Source organism: Sparus aurata, chromosome 4, assembly GCF_900880675.1.
Source record: "Sparus aurata chromosome 4, fSpaAur1.1, whole genome shotgun sequence".
Taxonomy (NCBI): domain Eukaryota; kingdom Metazoa; phylum Chordata; class Actinopteri; order Spariformes; family Sparidae; genus Sparus; species Sparus aurata.
The window spans coordinates 14,036,620-14,056,191 of NC_044190.1; the positions used below are offsets into that span (position 1 = coordinate 14,036,620).

A 19,572-nucleotide genomic window follows, 5' to 3' on the forward strand; every position below is an offset into this window, starting at 1 on the left:
TAAAGTAACAGTCGTTTTTTTTATGTATGTTGTCAATAAAGTTTTCGTGAAAAAAAAATGGAGGGCGGATGATAAAACGGTGCGCGTGTAATTCATCCATGTTAATTTAGTCTCACAGAAAACCGAGTGGACAGTGAGTCGGCGATACCGGCGTTTTTATACTTTGGTGCGTTTTCTCTTTCTGTAATGACTTTAAAACCGACATATTGTCAATAACAACCGGCTGTTTTGATCGATAAACCATCGGGCCGAGCCTGAGGAAACATGCATCGTCTTAAACACTTAATATGTCGCTCTTCGCATGTCCCCCTTCGGACGACATCGCTTTCTAAACATGCATGGCAGCATGCTCGGTTTCAAACGCAGGGGCCTCCGGAGCAATACGGACTGAAGCGGTTCAGCACGGCAGAGGCCACCGTGGACACTGGACATCCCATCACCATGCGAGAGAAGACGCTGACCATGGCGACCCTAAACCCGCAGGTGAAAGCGGTGGAGTACGCCGTGAGAGGACCTATCGTTATCAAGGCGGGTGATATCGAGAGGGGACTGCAGGAGGTGAGCGTCCCACTGGTCATGTCTGTCCGCTAATTGTTTATTCGTTTGTGTAGAGCACATACGCTGAAACAGCCAGAAGACCGCCTCACTACATCTGATGATGGAAGCGGTTTTAACGACTATTACCGGGCGACTCACAGTCAAGTCTGATATTTTATTAAACGCCACATTTCAAATCTAAATTGACACAATGTCCACGTTACACTGCGTTGGTAAGATTATACATACATCGTCCACACGACGGAACACGAGATGTAGCTTTTCTGGTTGACAGCAAAGTTAAAGCTGGTTGCATCATACTGTATGGGACAGGTAGACCAGCAGGGTACCAACAGGCTTTTGTTCGCATAGTGCTGAACAAATTGTAAAGATATTTAGAAAGCCCTGTCTCTTTCACACAATGTACAGTTATCAAAGTGGTGTTATGTATTCAGCAGCATGATTAAGTCTCAAATTAGCCTTATGACGTGTTGTGTTTTTTTTCTTGTCTCTTTAGGGAGTTAAGCAGCCTTTCACTGAGGTCATCAAGGCCAACATTGGTGATGCCCATGCCATGGGTCAGCAGCCGATCACCTTTGTTCGTCAGGTGAGGGTTGGACAGGCACTCAAATATGAAGCATCAGACCCACTGTCATCACTTAGCTGTAGTTTGAGTCATTCACTGTATGAAACCATATTCCGTTCAGTGATCATTTTCTTTTTGTTAGAAAGTTGCCATCTTACCATTCATTCCTCATCTTCATTTACCCATCTATCGTAGTAGCAACAGAGACATCTGACTCCTCCAGGCGTCCCTTTCCAATCATCAGCTTCTTCCAGATCCCCCGCAGGCGGTTGGCAGCCCTGGACAAAAAAAATATAGATAACAATATTACGTTTTTGAAGAGCAAAGAAGACAGAACTGAACAACCAGTCAGCATTAAAGGATGTCTAAAAACTTACAATCACTTGAGGATTAAGGTGTCTTCCAGCCTCACTGATAATATCATACGTATATCATCACAATATCACACTTAACAAAAGGTTTTATTTTATTACAACATTAAAGATGAGGTTCTTTATTAACCTTACACCAGTGTAAGACTACAATAAACAAAATATATAAAAAAACGTAAAATAAAAACAAAGAAGTTCTGTGACAGTGATAAAGTGCAGAGAGAATGGTAGTTGTGCTAATTTGGTTTTCATAATTTTTTATGTGCATTTCATTTTAAACTTTACTTAATTCAAAAATGCTTCAAGATATAGGAGGGACGAAAGGTGGAACTACAGGTGTCAGCCAGTTATGGAAATAAATCCAAAAACAGTAGTACCATATTGTATGAAACCAATAGTCAGTAGTTCCAATATCATTACTACAGAATATACAGGTCTTGTCTGAGGAATTTTTTGGAGGGAGAAATGCCACCCACTTAAAGTTTGTGTCATGGTCTTGGGGATACATGTAAAAAAATATATTTTGTTCCATATCAAAAAGGAAGAGGATATTATTATTATTATTATTAGTTTGCTGTGGAGATAAACAGTCTCCTTACCACTTTGTTTTCCCCTGTCTGCCTGCACCAGTGTGAGGTCGACCCAACTGTCTGGCATTTTCCCATTCTATTTTTGTCTTTTATGAGACACCTCTTGGCGAGCTCACTTATCTCCAGTTCACTTGCTGGGGAACAGATGCACAAAATATCTATCAGAAGGAAAGGTTTACTCTTTTTTTTAACTGTCTGCAATATTAAAAGAAAAATATCAATTGAACAAACAATTTTCACTATGAAAGCTGTTGATGCGCACTCTTGATATAAAGTTATTAACATAGCAAACATTAAGGTATGTGCCTCTCCCATCTCTCCATGTTTCTGTGTATGAAAATTGTATTTTTCTTTCTGCCTGTGCAGGTAGTGGCTCTGTGTTGTTTCCCAGAACTAATGGACAGTCCAGCTTTCCCTGATGATGCCAAACAACGAGCCCAGCGCATCCTCCAGGACTGTGGAGGACACAGCCTAGGTTTGTGTGTTGTACTTGTCACCATGTCCTAGAATGTGTCTGTTTATCAGTTCAGTAGCAGCTGACCATTTAACAAGGGGCATTCTGACGTGCTATAAAATTGATGTGATGTGACCAGCTACATTGTTTTACTGAAAAAGAATTACCATGATCAAAACTAAGAGAACTGAGTGTCTGCACTACAAAACAAGTCGCAGAATGGAGTTTCTGCCCTCACATGTCTGGTTTGTGTGTCAACAATCATTATAAGAGTTCTGCATATAAGTTTGTTATTGGCATGTGATTGACAAAGGCCAGTGGAATATAGCCCCTTTCTTATATGAACTCCAGACAACAGAGAATCAGATCAGGATATTGTCTTGATTTGCTTGTTCACATATGCAGCACAACACAGAGGTGTTCACACAGAAATTCTCTATGGTTTGGGCGAGGGTCAGCGCAAGGTTAGGAGGCTACAGACTCCTCTGTAATGATGACTGTTGGACTCTACATGAGATGGGTAATTCATAGACCCGTGTCATCACAATACAGCTGTTTAGAATTTAGGCAATAGGAGGTATTTCTGATGCTGGTATTGATATCGGAACCACCCAATACAACCCAAGTAGTCAGAATTAGCTGTGTGGATTAATTTCATATATTATTTAAATGCAGAGGACTTTGGCTATAGTCAACAGAGCAGAGCTAATTATAAGTTAATTAATTGTCTGAAAATGGTAAAGGAACAAAGCCACTTTTTATGGGCTCAGTGTGTGAGTATGTGAGTGATTTTGTTTACTAGTAGGTGAATATTGTGGCAAAGAGATTAGCCCCAAAGTTAGCCTCAGCATAATGTCTGGTGCAGCAGAGGAGTCTATGCTGTGCTTCACAACTACAATTACACCACTGTGTGATTAAAATCTATTTATAGTAACTATTATTTCGATGGTAGCAGCCAGTGTGAAGCACAGCATATTTTAGTTTTAATATTCCAATTGTAGCACAAACTTGTTTTTCACTATTGAATATGGTAGGATAGAGAATATTGTGCACACATGAAATCATCAATGTTATGCATCATTACCAAGGTAGTTGTGGCAGTTGATGATGTGGATCTTCGGTGATTGCTCTGCCCTACGTACAAGCCACAAACAATATTGTGCTTCTCAGCAGGGGAGAAACTTCTGACAAGAATAAATGTCATGTCATCCTTGAGTACTGCAGTCAGATGTAATCTATGACATAACTACAAGTAATATCCGCATTGAGATATTATTATTATTATTATTATTATTATTATTATTATTATTATTATTATTATTATTATTATTATTATTATAATAAATATTTTTTAAATTATTTTTCTTTTACTATTATTGCATGTTCAAACTTGCTGTATCCAGTATATTGTCTGTTATTGATTCAGGCTCGTACAGTGCCAGCCAGGGGGTGGAGTGTGTCCGACGGGACATTGCTGACTACATCGCACAAAGAGACCAGGGTGTACCTGCTGACTGGAACAACATCTACCTCACCACAGGAGCCAGTGACGGCATCATGGTATGAACAGCTCTTTTGGGTTGACAGGAGAGAGGATACAGGGTGGTGACAAAGAAGTAACTGGAAAGCATTTTGACTGGGTTGACTTGTGATGATAGTGATTATCTTTTATTTTTTAGAGCATCCTGAAGCTGCTAGTATCAGGTCAAGGAAGATCGAGAACGGGCGTGATGATTCCCATCCCTCAGTACCCCCTGTACTCTGCCGCCATCTCCGAGTTGGAGGCAGTTCACATTAACTACTACCTGGATGAGGCCAATTGCTGGGCACTGGATATTGAAGAACTGCAGAGAGCTTACATGACAGCTAAGCACCACTGTCAGCCCCGGGTGCTCTGCATTATTAACCCTGGAAACCCCACAGGTGGGATATTGATAGTCATTTGTTGAGGCGGTGAACAACTTGGTCTCATTTTATCATGGTGAACTTGTTCTGAACAGTAAGAGCCACAACTGGTTTCTGATAAGAGAAACATTTCTCGGTTCAGTGGGCTGCAAACACAAAATTCTTTACTGATGAAGATGTGACACCCATAGCCTGCGTAAAGGTACATTTCCACATTTCGTGTTCCACTGTAGATGGTACCCTAAAACTGTAGGCAGGGTTCTTAGATAATCATCATAGCAGCACTACAAAAAAACTGCTGTGACACAAACACAGGAACAGTTGAAGACTATAGGGGTGGTGTTCTTCTTGGTATGTGGCTGTCACTGTAGGGATTATCTGATGGTGAATACCTTATTATGAGTCGGAGCTAAGTGTACCTGTTGAACTACTTCCCTGCTGCCAAGATTACAGTTGCTACAACATCTCTGGTACTACTTTCGATTTGATTCTAATTGACTTGCTCATTGTAGAATTGCTCCTAGCACCTAAAACCTGTGATTACCCAAACTGGACCTTCGTCAAAACCATTAAAAGATCCAGAGCAGGGGTATAGGAGGAGACGAGAAAACAACAACATCGCCATTCCTTATGTTGGGGAAATATCCGAGAAACTCAGCAGGATCTTCGATAAATGTCATATCCTGGTTCACTTCAAACCTAGCAGCACTCTGAGGCTGGAACGTGTCTTTTGAGGAGTAAAGGAATCCATATATGTCAAACTGGAACGATTGTCTTTGAACCAAAGAGGTGGCCTATGACATTACTTATCACCCACCTACAATGCCGTACTGAGTTCTCACCCCAGACAGCTTAACAATTTGGCCCGATAACGATAGCTGATATTAGAGGGGGTGCAATCACCGATAGCCGATATGCAACCGATATAGAGATGGATAGATTTTGAGCTGGAATGAAAACAGGCCTTGGATTGTGCATAGATTTTGCACCGATATGATTATGCAATAGTACAGTCACAGTGACAGTAGTACAGACAGATGCTTTCTTAAACCAATGTCTTTATTCAAGACTTTTAACATTTAACAGACTTTTTTTAAATGACATTTAACATTTGAACTTGTTAAGTCAATTTGTAAATAGAGAACCATTCATTTTACTGTGTTAATTCATATTTGCATGCAAAACAGTAGGCACAGCGATCTCTGCTGTTATTGTTTTTAACAAAGACGAAAACAGTGCTTGATTGCTGAAAGGCAAAGCCCATGTGGCGCTGGCAGCAGCCACAAATAAAAGACACCAGCGTTGATGAGGAAGTGATGCGGCACACTCGTAGCCTTGATGTTAAATATGCCTGACATTGCTTAATTTATTGTGTTATCGAACAGACATGGCCAACGTTTCGACCTGGAGGTCTTCATCAGGGCAAAGGAACAAAGCAAAGTGACGTTTAAATAGATGCGGGTGGCGAGTTGATGCGGTGGTTGTGTCCACACACCCTAGTTGGTTTATGTGACTAAAGGGGACATTTCGGCGCAGGAGGGAGCGGAGCGTGGATGGGATCTCCTTCAACCATGCACGGAAAAGGGGAATGTTAGGAAAGGTTTTTCTAATTTATTGAGAAACAATGCCCAGGTCAGCAATGCATGCCAAAAAACATGTCGTTTATTCGTCCCCTCCATAAACCAACCCAGCTGTGGACACACAAAATCAAACCAAGCCAAAATGACGACGATAAAATAAAAGTGATCCCGCGTCGTGTCGGGGAGACTAGTGTTTTCTTGGTTCAATCCTTTTAGTATTGTATTTGTATTAAACTGTACCCTTCTGTGCTTTTTTTTCAAACTTTTAATAACATATTATCAATCAAAAGTTACTATAGCAAGCGTGTAGTAGGGAGCGTTGCGCGTTGTCTCACAAACATGGGGAAATGAACACAGGACAATCCAGTCCACAATTATACAGCAATGGCATGTCATGTGTTAGGCTGTTTTTACTGTTTTGCTGCTCAGACAGTCTTCTAGTTGATCGGCTGACTGGTCAGGTGGTCGGGAGGTTTCGTGGTGTAGAGTGGGGGAGGGACTTCACTGAAATGTGAGCTGAGCCAAAGTCTCTAGCTAAGCTCAGTGCGCCCCACTGGACAAAATAAATCAGTACACCCGCGCGTGCTTTTGTCATTGTCACACTTTTTTTTCTATCGGCGCACGTTTCACCGATATGATAGAACCCCCGATAGAAATTGGGCCGTTCTATCAGGCCCCGATATATCGGTGGCCGATAATCGGTCGGTCACTACTTAACAACCACTCAAACCTGGGATCACCTAGCTCTAGCAATGACTCAGAGCTCAAACGTGTCCTTGACGACTCTGTAAGGATACTCCCACACAGAGTTTGAAAGCCTGCAACTCCCCTCCATTCAGTTAGAACTGAAGAATCCCCCTGGATGAAAGGTGAAATGTCTTCAAGAAAGTCCAATCGCCTAAGCTACAACACTTACAGTTCCTAGTTTTTTGTTTCACAACACTCATCCACATGTACTCATTTGATTTTCCCTGCATTTTCATTGCTAATTTTAATATTTTTGAGTTTGTCTGTTTAGCCCTGACACCAGCTTGATATTTACTTCCAGTGGTAACACTATGTGTGTCTCTCTCCCCACTCTGTTCTCCAGGTCAGGTGCAGAGTAAGAAGTGTATAGAGGAGGTGCTCCACTTCGCCTATGAGGAGAATCTTTTTGTCATGGCTGATGAGGTAACTTCAACTGCCAGCATCTAATCTGTTATACCAAATGTCCTCAGAAATAAGCTTTCTGTAAAGTCTGAAAATGATTATCCCTTTATCCAAAAACGTACCTGTTCAGACCTTAGTTATTGTTCCTGTGCCCAGGTTCAAGGGGTGTTCCAGTGATTTAGCATTGCAATTTTTTTTGTATAGTTGAAATCAAAGCAGTTCCACCCTTTGCTCCCAGTTTTTAAATGTCATAAAATAGGTACAATATGTAAAATGTCTTTGCTGTGTACTTCCATTATCGCAAATGTTTCCAACAGTGTTCGAGTGCTCTTCTAGGAGAGAGTTGGAGAGTGAGGAAAGAAGTCGGTAAATGGGATGAAACATAACGTGAATAAAACTTTAAAACATTTCATTGCTACAGCCAGGTTGAGAAATGGGAGTGAAAATTAATCCACTTTTAATCCCGAAAACTCCTGGCAGGCCTTCTAGAACAGATTCTGATGTACTCTTGGTGAAAGTTGCACTCCATTGGCTCTCGTTAGACATTTTCATGCAGGTATCACCAGGAACTCACCATGGCTGCAATTTAAGCAAAACTGAATGTGTTGGTAATGGGAGAGATTTTTTTTTCCCTGCCAGATTGTGATCAAGCTGGCTGGTGTTGTTACAGGTGTACCAGGACAATGTGTACTCACCAGACAGTCAGTTCCACTCCTTCAAGAAGGTCCTATATGAGATGGGCCCTGAGTACTTCAGCAATGTGGAGCTGGCCTCCTTCCACTCCACCTCCAAGGGCTACACTGGAGAGTGAGTATCCAATGCACTAAACACCCACATTCAGCTCTTTTCTCATATGGTGAAAATAATTAGCATTTGAATATGTTCAACTGTGCTTTTCCTTTCTCTATGCAGTAAATTCTCTGAAATTACAAAGGTCTCTGTTAAAGTTCACTGAACAAAAGTTTAATTCACATTAAGCAGGGGTGTCATGATACTGATTTGAAATCATGAATAAATTGGAATGAGCTTTTAATTATGATGATTGAAATCAAAACATAATCATTGATATTATCCCTGTGTATTTTTGTCTTCATATTTGCCTACTTGCATAAATCTAAAGAAAAATACACTTTAAAAACACTCCCAGCACAACATAGCCAGCTTAGCGATGGCCTGAAGCTGCACTTCTATACTCTTATCCTTTTGTGTAAAGGCTTGGAGGTAATTGACAGCTTTGGAGATGTTAGGTTTATTTTCTTTTTCAGAGATCCTTTATTGATTATTGTGAAGAGGGTTAACTCGTGATAGGATTGAGAAACTGAACTTTGTAACAAACTGAATTTCGATCTTGTGGTTATTGTTGAATCACTGAAGGGTGGTATTTATTTGAAGAAGAAATGTATATATTGGGCCACATGAAGCTGTGCAGCAAGAGTGACATTCTAGTGCACTAATAAAGCCTGACAATTTCAGTATGTCTTCATCAGTATCTGTGTATTCGCAGAGACATGACACTAAATGTTGTGCACAGGTTTAGTCCTATCCACAACTAATTTCCCACTGTTGCTGTAACTGACAGAGAACCTAGAATTCCCATGAAATGAATCACATCCTCCAGCCTCTTATTCACTGTATGAATTATACATACAGGCCTGAGTTTGACTGTAATCATTTGGTTAATGGGAAATATCATTTCAAACGGTTCAGTATTAATGCATGTGTCAGTACACGGGCACAGTGTAGTATCGCTTTTTCTTGAGCCAAGACTCAATTAATATTATCTATGTTTTGTTTCTGTCTCCCACGTAGGTGTGGTTTCCGTGGAGGCTACATGGAGGTGTTGAACATGGATCCACAGGTGAAGGCCCAGCTGGTCAAATTGCTGTCTGTCCGCCTCTGCCCCCCTGTCTCTGGTCAGGCAGCGATGGACGTCATTGTAAATCCCCCCCAACGACATGAGCCCTCCTATGCTCAGTTTACCAAGGTGTGTGTCTGTGGCTTCTGTTTTCACTGAATCAAGTAAATGCAGATGCTGTGTGCACAGTGTACATTCAAAAAGACGTGCTCGAAACATTTCTGTTTTTGAGCAGATGCACTAGCACTGTGAATCACCTGTGGACCATTTAGGATTGTATTGTATGAAAAGTAGGTGTAGACACTGGAATCAGTTGGCAATGTACCCATATTTTGGAACTGTTAATGCAGGACTGCCATCTGCTAATACCAAGGAAACATTTACTGCTGCTGCACCTTAATGTTAAAAGCATTCTTTCAGCAAATTACTGGGTTGTATTTATTGTTAAGCAGCCGTGGGAAATGCAATCTGTTTGTCACTAACATTAGCATTAATTGCTATTGTTGAGGGATCAAACATACTCCTACTCGTAAACAGTCCTTAAAACCTGGATAGATAGTAATGAACCATCATCTTCGAGAAAGAAAATCTTGAATGATCGCGATTGGAGATCACTTATAATCTATAAAAATAATCTACAGTAGAACTCATGGCTATGTTTAATAGTGAAAGTAAGAGCATTTCCGCACACGCAACAAGAAGATAAGTGGAGGGATTGGAAGTAAACAGCTGTGTAGCCTTAAGAAAATCACTTCTCAATGAGGATAATTGGGAAAAAATGGCTTTAATTTCCTGGGAGCATAAAGATTGGACTCTGGAGCAATGGAAAAAGGTCATGTGGTCTGATGAGTCCAGATTTACCCTGTTCCACAGACTCCACACCTTAACGTCATTGCGAATCTTTGGGATGTGATGGAGTCAACATTTCAGCTACATATATATTTTGCATTACTTCAACCCTGTCCGCAACCTTAGGGACCTCCGTCTTCAGCCATTTTTTGGTTATGTCACAGTTTTTTTAAAAAAAGAACTAATTGTCCTGTGCATGCAGGAGATCAGCTCTTGCTCAGTGCACGGCCTGTCTCAGCCCAATGAAAAGCCAATAACTATTTGATGACTAACATGTTCACACCAATATTTAACTGAAATGGATCCATTCATTCACAGTTCAAACTTAAGTAATTAAAACATTTTGATGGGATTACACCTGAGGGGGCAGTATGCTTTCCAGGAAGGAATGCTTGTGTTGTCCCTCTTCTACATTAGGTGAGGTGAGGTGACCCTTGGGTGTGGACTTGCATCTTAAATTAATGATGGTCATTGTTTATTTGCTAACCCTCATGTATGATGTGTTATGTTGATCCCCAGGAGAAGAGGGCAGTCCTGGATGCCCTGGCTCACAAAGCCAGGCTGACAGAGGAAATTCTAAACTCAGTGCCTGGGATGACGTGCAACCCAGTCCAAGGAGCCATGTATGCCTTCCCTCAGATCTTCATCCCACCACGAGCAATACAGGAAGCACAGGTCTGTTACTGAACCCATTCTAAAATTTGGAATTTTTCCTTTTTCTGTTTTTTCCGTAAAAGTTGAGTTTTCAGCAAACAAATTCTCTAAGAATAAAGTTTATGCAGCGGCCTGGGGTTCGAGTCCAACCCATTATTCATAGAACAGCTTGAGAGATGACAGGAAACGGGTTAAGAGAGAGAGAGAGGGGGGAAGTGACACGCAGCAAAGGACCCTATGCCGGGACTCGAACCCAAGGGCCGCTGCAGCAAGGACAAAGCCTCTGTACATTGGCACCTGCTCTACCAACTGAGCTAAACAGCGTCCCCCCTAGCTAAATTTTAATGTGAAACTGCAGCAGAAGGAAGTCTTTGGTTTGCATTATCAGTAAATTAACACTGCGATGGGCAGAAATTAAGCATCTTTCTTTGTAAAAAAACGGTGTGCTGGGTAATACCAGTGTTGTAACAAGCTCATTAGCTGGTTGGAAAATGTCGACATTGCAGCCACCCTATTGGAGACCTGAGTCACAGTTGATTAGCTAATTCTATCATTTTTATTTGTGTGTGCTGGCAGTCCCTTTCTATGGCTCCTGACATGCTGTACTGCCTCAAACTGCTGGAGGAAACTGGTATCTGTGTGGTACCAGGAAGTGGATTTGGCCAGAGAGAGGGAACCTATCACTTCAGGTGAGACATGAACACTTCCTTACACCAACACAGCATTATTTAACATTTTACACTAGGATTCAAGATCACAAGACTTAGACGGATTGTTTTTAAAAGTGGCAAACTATGACACATTTGCTGAATTTAAGATGATATTCACAAGCTTTTTATACAAGATATCTCAACATTCAATATACAGATGGACCATGAATTGAAATGAAACCATGGCATATTTAAACATACTATGTATCTGTTTTTATTGTGCATTTTGTTTCTTAGAATGACCATCCTTCCGAATCCAGAGAAGCTGAAAGTCCTCCTGGAGAAGCTGAAGGAGTTCCACCTCAGATTTCTTGAAGAGTATTCACAACAGGAACCTCAGACCAACAGAAACGCCCAAGATCAACACAGCGAAATGTCAAAGAAACCAGACTGATCCCCTTCCCAGACTTATGTAGAATGTGCTATTTTAAATTAACAGCTTGTGTAATGTTAATATTGCTTTGAGTTAATACTTGTATTTAAGGGTTTGTTACATAAATGTGTGCCTTTCTCTCAGATGGTATTTAAAGTGGCAAAGGATCCTCCACCTGTTTACAGCTGAGGCCCTGAATAAGAGAAAAGACTGTATAACAACATATGAAGTGCACTGATGTTCTTCTCCCATAAATAGTTATTCATGTGCTCATTACTCTATGCTGTGTTGCTCAGTGGTAAACATCCACTGAAAATCCTGCATTCAACATCTGCTCTTCATCATCCATCGTGCTTTTCATGCTCGGCCAAGGACTTGACATATCCACTTGTTACACACGTATAAAGTGTATACGGCGTTGTATACCACTATAAATGCGTCTGCAAAAATGCAACAAAATTGTTTTGTTTTGGTATTGCATTTTTATAACAAAGTAAAAAAAAAATCACAAAAGTATGCAGTTGTGGTCAAAAGTTTACATATACTTGAAAAGAAACTGTTAATCATGACAGTCGCGACGATTAAACTTTCCTCTTATCTACCCCGACTTTACCCGCCGCTCGCTCTCTTCACTCGCTCCATCACGCATACACGCGCCGCACCATCTCTTAAAGGGACCGCACCACAACACACCGATCAGCCGCATTAAATCAGGTGATGTGAAATCAGATTTGTTTTGACCATATATCAATACAGTTTTCAGTCAAAAAATTTCATTAGGTATAATGTTACCGATATTGATCAGTATATGCATTACAGACCAAATTATTTTCTCCAACAACTCTTAGTTGAATACGGATTTATTCCTAAATACCACATTCCATCCATCCATAGTGGGATGTTATGGGGACTACAATGCCTGTATAGAATTTTCCCATAGTAAAACCTGTTAATGTAACATAATGTAACAGTAATTTAACATGTTTGTCGGGCAAAAATTGCAGGTTAAATCTCCGACAGTGTCATAAACATTACACTGCTGTCCACTTGGTGGCAGAAAGCTTGTTTGCCATCGCCAACGACCATCCACGAAGAAGACGGGGCGGAAGTGTAACGGAAAATATTATGGCGGCGCCTATTGTGGACACATTGAGTAAGTATAGGGCAAATTTGATACAATCACAGAAACACAGCTAGTGTCAACACCGACAGCGTGGACACGGGGTGTTTTGAGCTGAATAGACAGTTCTTGTCAATATGTGGACGAACAGCAGGACAGCAGGAGCTTCTCTGAGGATCCTGAACCACCTCCACCACTGCTGTGGACACACCGGGTGGAGGAGGGGGACTGATGGCCGGTATCGGGGGCTCTGTCGACGTATGTCATCATCAGGACCCCCTTGGAGGCTCCTGTTCTTTGGCTCTGATCATTTTGCTGTGGAATCTCTGAAACGTCTCACATCCAGCTGGTACGAGTCTGACAGAAGACTACTACACACTATCCAGTGTTTAGTCATACAAATGATATACACAAATTACATCGTATGACACTTGAAACCAAAACATGTACGGGGCAGGCAAGGATGTTTACTGTTCTGAGTTATAGTTGCACTAAGTTTGTTGGGTATGCTCCTTGGTGCATCATATTTTTCTTGATGTTTTTCCATAGCATATTTGGACTTTCATGTGCCCTCAAAATCCACTGGTAGACTTCAGGAAATTAATATCTCTGGTGGCCTTATTACTGCGTAGATAGTGCTGCAGGTTTACATACTTTAATTTTCAAAAACACATTATTTTTCTCATATGTTGTATTGCTGAGACATGTGGCCTTTGTTCAATCTTTGGGTGAGAATTGCACATGTGCATTACTTAACAGACAGGATGTAGCCAGTCAGAGGTTGGGCTGAGCAAAGTAGTGTGATCTTAAATAACTGAATTGTATATATTTTATAATGTATAAATAAAAACATACTTATATAATGCCGGTTATATAGTGACACACATAAGTTATGGAAGTAGAGGCAGTCTTTAAACAAAGTTTACTTTGTAGACCCTTTTACATGCACATAAATGCTACATAAAACAATAAAGGAAAGGCAAATACCCAAAAAGCATAGTATGACCTCTCTAAGCATATTTCTGAGAACATGCACATCGTCATACATAAATACATACAACCAGCAATATGCCTAGCTTACAAATAAACAGCAATGGTGGAACCTGCATTTATCTTAGATTAGAGTTACATCTTCTGTGTGCTGCCCTTTAATAAATTAATAACAATTGGACAGTCGATTGTGCTTACACATAGTGACCCTGTAGCTCCTTTCAGAATTAATCAGCACAGAGTCCAACACATGGAAAGGGTCAGAGACGATCATATTGGCCTGCCGAATATTAGACTGCTCAAAAATGTGCCATGGGGTGACAGGTAGAGGTGTTCAGGTGTTCGCATAATCTTTCCTGCCATCTTAACCAGACTTAATACCTGAGTTTTAGACTTTCCCTTTTTCCAAACCAGCCGGCAATACCAAACATCCATAACATGTGCCAATAAACCAGTATATCAGCACTGAGCTAATATTGACAGATATAATGGTTGGGCACTAGTTGAAATACAGACTTCTGATTATGAAATGTGAATGTGAAACTGCTTCTTTGGCTCTTATGCAGCATCCTCTTACTAAGTGTCCCATGCACAACAATATCTGATTGGTAACACTTCACAATTAATAGTCTATAAAAACTGAATAATCTGAATCTGCAAAGTATTGTGTAACTAAATGTATCAAATAAATGTAGTGGACAGGAAGTATAAAGTAGCAGAAAATGCAAATACTCAAGTAAAGTACCTCTAGTTGTATTTAAGGATACAAATTAATACAAGAATTTCATAATTACTCCAAATAAATATCGCTCCCAAGTATCGTTATTTAGTGTCTTTGATTTCTGATAATCTGTGCATCACAGATGGCATAAAAACTCTTGAAATTACTCATTCATAACTTTCATCAATAAGAGATGTGAGTGCCTGGAAACTAACTTCCATGTTGTGTTTGTAGGACCTCCAGTGAAGGGATAGTGGAGTCCCTTGAAGTTGTTACTCTTTCTGGTAATGTACCAGTGAAGAAGTTTGCTCAACAGAATCAGCTTCCACTGCACAGCTGGCCCCCTGACAATTTAGATGGACGGTTTGATGTTGGCGTGGTGGTGTCGTTTGGCTGTTTACTCCACGAGACACTGATCAACAAGTTTCCACAGTAAGCATTTTTTGTCTAGCAGTGATGTGTTAAAACACTGTTTTGTTGCTCTGCCCTGGTCTGGCTGCAGAGGGCACACCCTAAACCTATTAGCTGTCTGATAGAATTGTAATGACCAATGTCTGTGCTTGGCCAGAGTGCTAAAAATAGGTCATAACCATCAAGAAGCACAAGTAGTCAGATGTAAAATAAAACTAAATTGGTAAGATGAACAATAAAATGATCATCCAAACTGTCTGTTTAAACCGTGGGTCTCAAACTGCCAGACCCCAGGCCGCTTTTTGATTCAACAACAAATCCTGCACCATAGCCTTGTCAGTCAGTTATCCTAGCTCTTTGTGAAATGTGACTCCTGTTGCTCTGTGCTGCGATTCTTATCTTGACCCCGCTGCTGCACAGAATAGACGCCTTCCGCAGTTTGTAATTGCAGCGTCCATCAGACTATTGATTCTTTGCAAAGTAAAATGACGATGGGGGCAGTGGACAAGTTATGTAATTGGCACAACACCTGGAACACTGACTATGCAGCAGGCAAGGTTCAAATAAGTCATTTATAAGGAAACATATTTTTTCACTGTTAAAAAAGAAAATATGAGCAGAATTGTTGCCAGGTGTCTTGCAAGAAATACAGTTCAAATGTATTTAATTTGTTAGTTCAGTGCAAGGTTCTGATAAGTGTTTGAGAGAAGGGAAAAAAATCTGCAACTGTTATAAACTAATCATGTAAAAATGTATACAAACTACTGCATTTTTATACTATTAAATTATTAATGGAAATAATGATGAACATTTCAGAAATATTGCGCTTTCTGGTAGTACTTGAGTGGCCCTCCAACAAGATGACAATACCAGCAGTGGCCCCAAGCTAATTTGAGTTTGAGACCCCTGGCTTTAAACGTTCATCTTAGAGATCTGACTCATGATACAACTTTGACCTACTTTACTTGTCGCAGTTGAGCCTGCAGTTTTCCTTTATATCTTCCTTCACAACCTGGCTGATATGCGACTGCTACTGCAGGCTGGTAATTATAAGGCGATGTATACTTTTGACCATATTGTGTATTTATAAAACAGCTAGATAATCATTCAGTACATGGAACATAAAATAAGGACGCCATCTCAAAACAGCATTCAACATAATATACTCACTTTACTACTTTATTAGGTGAGCCTGTCCAATGCAATGTAATACAACATCCCTCCAATCAATTCTACTTTTACAAAGCTTGTAATTTTTTTTTTTTTGTTGTTGAGACTGTGAAAAAAGTAAGAATTCTATTTAACATTTATTATGGAGGTGTTTTGGAGGACTATATTTGAAGGGTAACCTGAAGAGAGGGTGGGACTTTTTTCAGCGGGATACTTTCAAAATTTAGCTAACGTTGCTGGTTTCGACTATCTCACCAACCCCAGCTTAAAGCATTAAGTCATAAACTGTATATGTGTCTCTGCAGCGGGATTTTAAATGTTCATCCCAGCCTGCTGCCGAGGTGGCGAGGTCCAGCACCCATCTTCCACACCATCCTGCACGGTGACACTGTGACAGGAGTCACCATCATGCAGATCCGTCCTCATAGGTATACAAAGAAAAGCTCTGTGTTCTTCCTGTTGGACTACAAACTGTGTTATTCAACATATCTTCACTTCTCAGGTTTGATGTGGGCCCCATTGTCAACCAGGAACTCCATCAGGTACCTGAGAAATGTACAGCTGATGAGCTTGGAGCTGCCCTTGCCACTAAGGGAGCGCACCTGGTGAGTTGTTGAAACATGTGGAAGATGGTTGATCGTCATTCTAAGAGGATGATAACATAGTTGTTGTATTTGTATTCTGGATTGCAGCTAATTGATACTTTGACCACACTGTCTGAGAGACTTGCACATAAAAGGAACCAAAGCCGGACAGGTGAAACATTTGGTACGTAGATCTGAACTACACTGACAGTCGTGCAAAATGTAAAACAGGAGGAATTCTTCTAACTAAAACATCAATGACCTCCAACAGCCCCAAAGATCAGTACGTCCATGTGCTGGATAGTGTGGGAGGAACAGACTTGTGACAACATTGATTGTCTGTATCGCGCTATTGGATCCCGGGTAATGATGACTGATATAGGCTGGTATTTTTTTAAGCAATGGCAGACTGTTGAATATCACTCTTATAACCCTTATCTCTGCTGTCAGATACCTTTGAGGACAATGTGGATGGGCAAGACAATAAAACTTCTGGATTTTGTAGGAAAATGTCACATTACATTATCAGGTACGTTTGTTAAAAACATATTATTGAATTTATATGAATATATTTACACTACATGCATGCTTTTTTAGATGTTTATCAGGTATTTTAGGTATCTGGTTAATATGTGTTTGAATTTAAAATCATCCTGGTTAAGAAAGTGAAATAAACCTCTGTTTTCTTTCACTGTGCATGTACAGTGAACATGTAACAGAACAAGTAACAGAGGTCTAGCTAATTGGTGCTAGTAGTCTCACAATTAGTGAAATGGAGATCATCGGAGTGCAGTGAATGTGTCTCAAGTGATTGTAGTATAAAGACATCTGTGTTTGAAGGTCCAGTCACTGGTTAATCAGTATTCCTGGCTACAATTACACCATGAAGAAAAAGAACACTCCAAAAAACTCTATGAAAAGATTATTGAAAAGTGTAAGCCATGGGATGGATACAAAAACATTTCCAATTGGAATCAATTTGAGTTTCATAGAGAACTGCAAAAAGATACGTCCAATCAGGAAGCTTGAAATTTAGCACATTTTGTAGAAGGTGGTTCCATTTGACACATCAATCTGCAGGGGGAAAGAAAAGTACTTTTCAGGAAAAAAGTATAAACACTCCTGCCACAACTAACTATATGGGATCTTTAAATTCCCTAAAAGATCATTGTCTGTGTTGATTGACATTAAGTTCATCATTAAAAATACACTTTTGAATGAGAGTATCTCCAGAACCAGAGTCTATATGACATGAGATTTGGTGTGTGTGTGTGTGTGTGTGTGTGTGTGTGCGTGCGTGCGTGCGTGTGTGTGTGTGTGCGCGTGCATGTAGCCCTATGATATTAAGTAATGTATATCCTTAGTACCATGACCCTGACATGTATTATCACTCGTGTTTTCTTCAGATCAGAGGAGGAGACCAGCCCCTGGCTCAGTCAGCTATCAGAAGGAGTCAAATACTCTGGCTGTCTGCTGTAAGGTCTGTCCAACTCAGTTAGACTTCCATTTAATTTGTACAGTACTGGCAATGACCTAAACCTTCACGCTTGTCCCTGTTTACTCCCATCGCCACACCAAAACATTTCTCTTTGAAAGAGCCAGGTGATTCATTTAATTGCGTTAACTCATTTAAATGTGCGTTTTTACAATGATCCTTGCAGTGAATTGTCTTAACAGTAGTCGTGGTCAGGATAGGTCTGTTCAGAATTTTAGAACCTTTTCTAGAAATCTTCCTTGAATCAAGCAGATAATAAGACATGGAGAAAAAAAGGTTATAGTCCAAGGATATAACTTTTATGACTGTCTTTATGAGGGAGTTTCAAGCCCTTTTGTGTGCCATTTCATCAATCTCTGTTAATCTACAGTCTGTGAAACCTAATGTTTCCAGTTGATGATTCACATTAAACTTTAAGGAAAAAGAGATTTTTTGCTCTTTGAGTCACTGGAAGATTTCAAATGCAGGAAAATGTTCTGTTTTATTGACAGCAGCTTTTTAAAATATGACAAAACAACAAGTCAAAGTATAGCTTAGTGCAGTGTCTTTTTTTTTTAGATTAAAGAGTATTTCTATTTCAGTAGAAAGTGTTCTCTTTAGAGAAGTGAGTATGACATGACTGTTGTTGCAATGATGGAATTACTGCTGTGGAAATGTACATTATGCAGAAATGATCAAGACAGGTGATAACAGGTAAACAGAGGAAGTCATCAAAAGCGAAATTAAAGCAGCCCCCACCCCCCTTTTTCTTTTTCATTTAACTCATTCTGATATTTTTTGTGACTCCAACATTTGTACTGACGTTGGTTCCATGTTTCAGGACGGCTGGGTTGGATTCAAGACAGTACTCTTGAAGAAAAGGCTGACAGCAGCAGACTTCTATAATGGCTACCTGCATCAGACAGCTGAAGGACTGTTTGTCAGTAAAAAAAGAGGAACTGAAGCACGACAGATAAGAGAGAACTCAACATTGTGATGTGACAAATATTTTCTTCCTCGATGTGAACACTGTAGACATGACATCATTTAATTCAATTTACAATAGTTCATCTTACTCTTGTCTGTTTTAAGACATAGGCTTATACAGTGCATTTACTGTATGTATGCTGCATACTTTGAATAAAAGGAATGTGCTTTTGACTGAAAGATATCAGGAAAAATCATGGATCCTAATTATTTCCATTTCCATTTTCCTTAATTTGGATGATGTGAATTTTAAGTCTAATGTGAGAGTTTATTATTTCATTTTAAGTGTCTGATTTAAAAAGTGCCTGTCATAAGGGCACGTGTTGACCCACAGTAACATGCTGTGTTTCCAATGATGAAATGATCAAAACAGTGGCCAAGGAGCCTAGCTATACACATATCACTATCAAGGCTATACACACACTACTACTTACAGCTTAGTTGCACATTAGCAGACAGTGTTGTAATAGTGGCTGGGTCCTTGTCAACTACTATGACTGAT

General features: G+C 40.1%; 2 protein-coding genes across 6 annotated transcripts; both read left to right on the top strand.

The window, feature by feature from the left end:
* The first annotated feature begins 41 nt into the window (after positions 1-41).
* On the top strand, positions 42-12,072 carry gpt2 (glutamic pyruvate transaminase (alanine aminotransferase) 2). The gene is made up of 11 exons (XM_030414122.1): positions 42-558; positions 1,055-1,144; positions 2,451-2,559; positions 3,965-4,098; positions 4,218-4,461; positions 7,114-7,193; positions 7,843-7,979; positions 8,982-9,156; positions 10,396-10,551; positions 11,107-11,219; positions 11,478-12,072. Exons 1-11 carry the CDS (start codon positions 265-267, stop codon positions 11,632-11,634), a joined length of 1,689 nt encoding a protein of 562 aa, XP_030269982.1. The 5' UTR covers positions 42-264; the 3' UTR covers positions 11,635-12,072.
* A 196-nt stretch (positions 12,073-12,268) lies between these two features.
* On the top strand, positions 12,269-19,254 carry mtfmt (mitochondrial methionyl-tRNA formyltransferase). 5 transcript variants are annotated; one of them, XM_030414124.1, is made up of 10 exons: positions 12,272-12,327; positions 12,618-13,082; positions 14,679-14,876; positions 16,331-16,453; positions 16,528-16,630; positions 16,718-16,793; positions 16,881-16,972; positions 17,060-17,138; positions 18,016-18,089; positions 18,925-19,254. In XM_030414124.1, the coding sequence occupies exons 2-10, from the start codon at positions 12,871-12,873 to the stop codon at positions 19,078-19,080; spliced, it is 1,113 nt and encodes a 370-aa protein (XP_030269984.1). In that variant the 5' UTR covers positions 12,272-12,327; positions 12,618-12,870; the 3' UTR covers positions 19,081-19,254. The 5 variants fall into 5 exon arrangements, with proteins under 5 accessions (XP_030269985.1, XP_030269987.1, XP_030269983.1 ...); XM_030414127.1 differs by lacking the exon at positions 16,881-16,972 and having other exon boundaries at positions 12,270-12,327; XM_030414123.1 differs by having other exon boundaries at positions 12,271-12,327; positions 16,881-17,138.
* The last annotated feature ends 318 nt before the right edge of the window (positions 19,255-19,572 follow it).

Excerpts from the sequence above, each read along its gene's own strand:
- gpt2 (XM_030414122.1), top strand. The coding sequence starts at position 265 with ATGCATCGTCTTAAACACTTAATATGTCGCTCTTCGCATGTCCCCCTT. Across the intron at positions 2,560-3,964 it reads CTGTGGAGGACACAGCCTAG|GCTCGTACAGTGCCAGCCAG; the intron begins GTTTGTGTGTTG and ends TTATTGATTCAG. Across the intron at positions 11,220-11,477 it reads GAGGGAACCTATCACTTCAG|AATGACCATCCTTCCGAATC; the intron begins GTGAGACATGAA and ends TTTGTTTCTTAG.
- mtfmt (XM_030414123.1), top strand. The coding sequence starts at position 12,871 with ATGTGGACGAACAGCAGGACAGCAGGAGCTTCTCTGAGGATCCTGAAC. Across the intron at positions 13,083-14,678 it reads AAACGTCTCACATCCAGCTG|GACCTCCAGTGAAGGGATAG; the intron begins GTACGAGTCTGA and ends TTGTGTTTGTAG. Across the intron at positions 16,794-16,880 it reads CCGGACAGGTGAAACATTTG|CCCCAAAGATCAGTACGTCC; the intron begins GTACGTAGATCT and ends GACCTCCAACAG.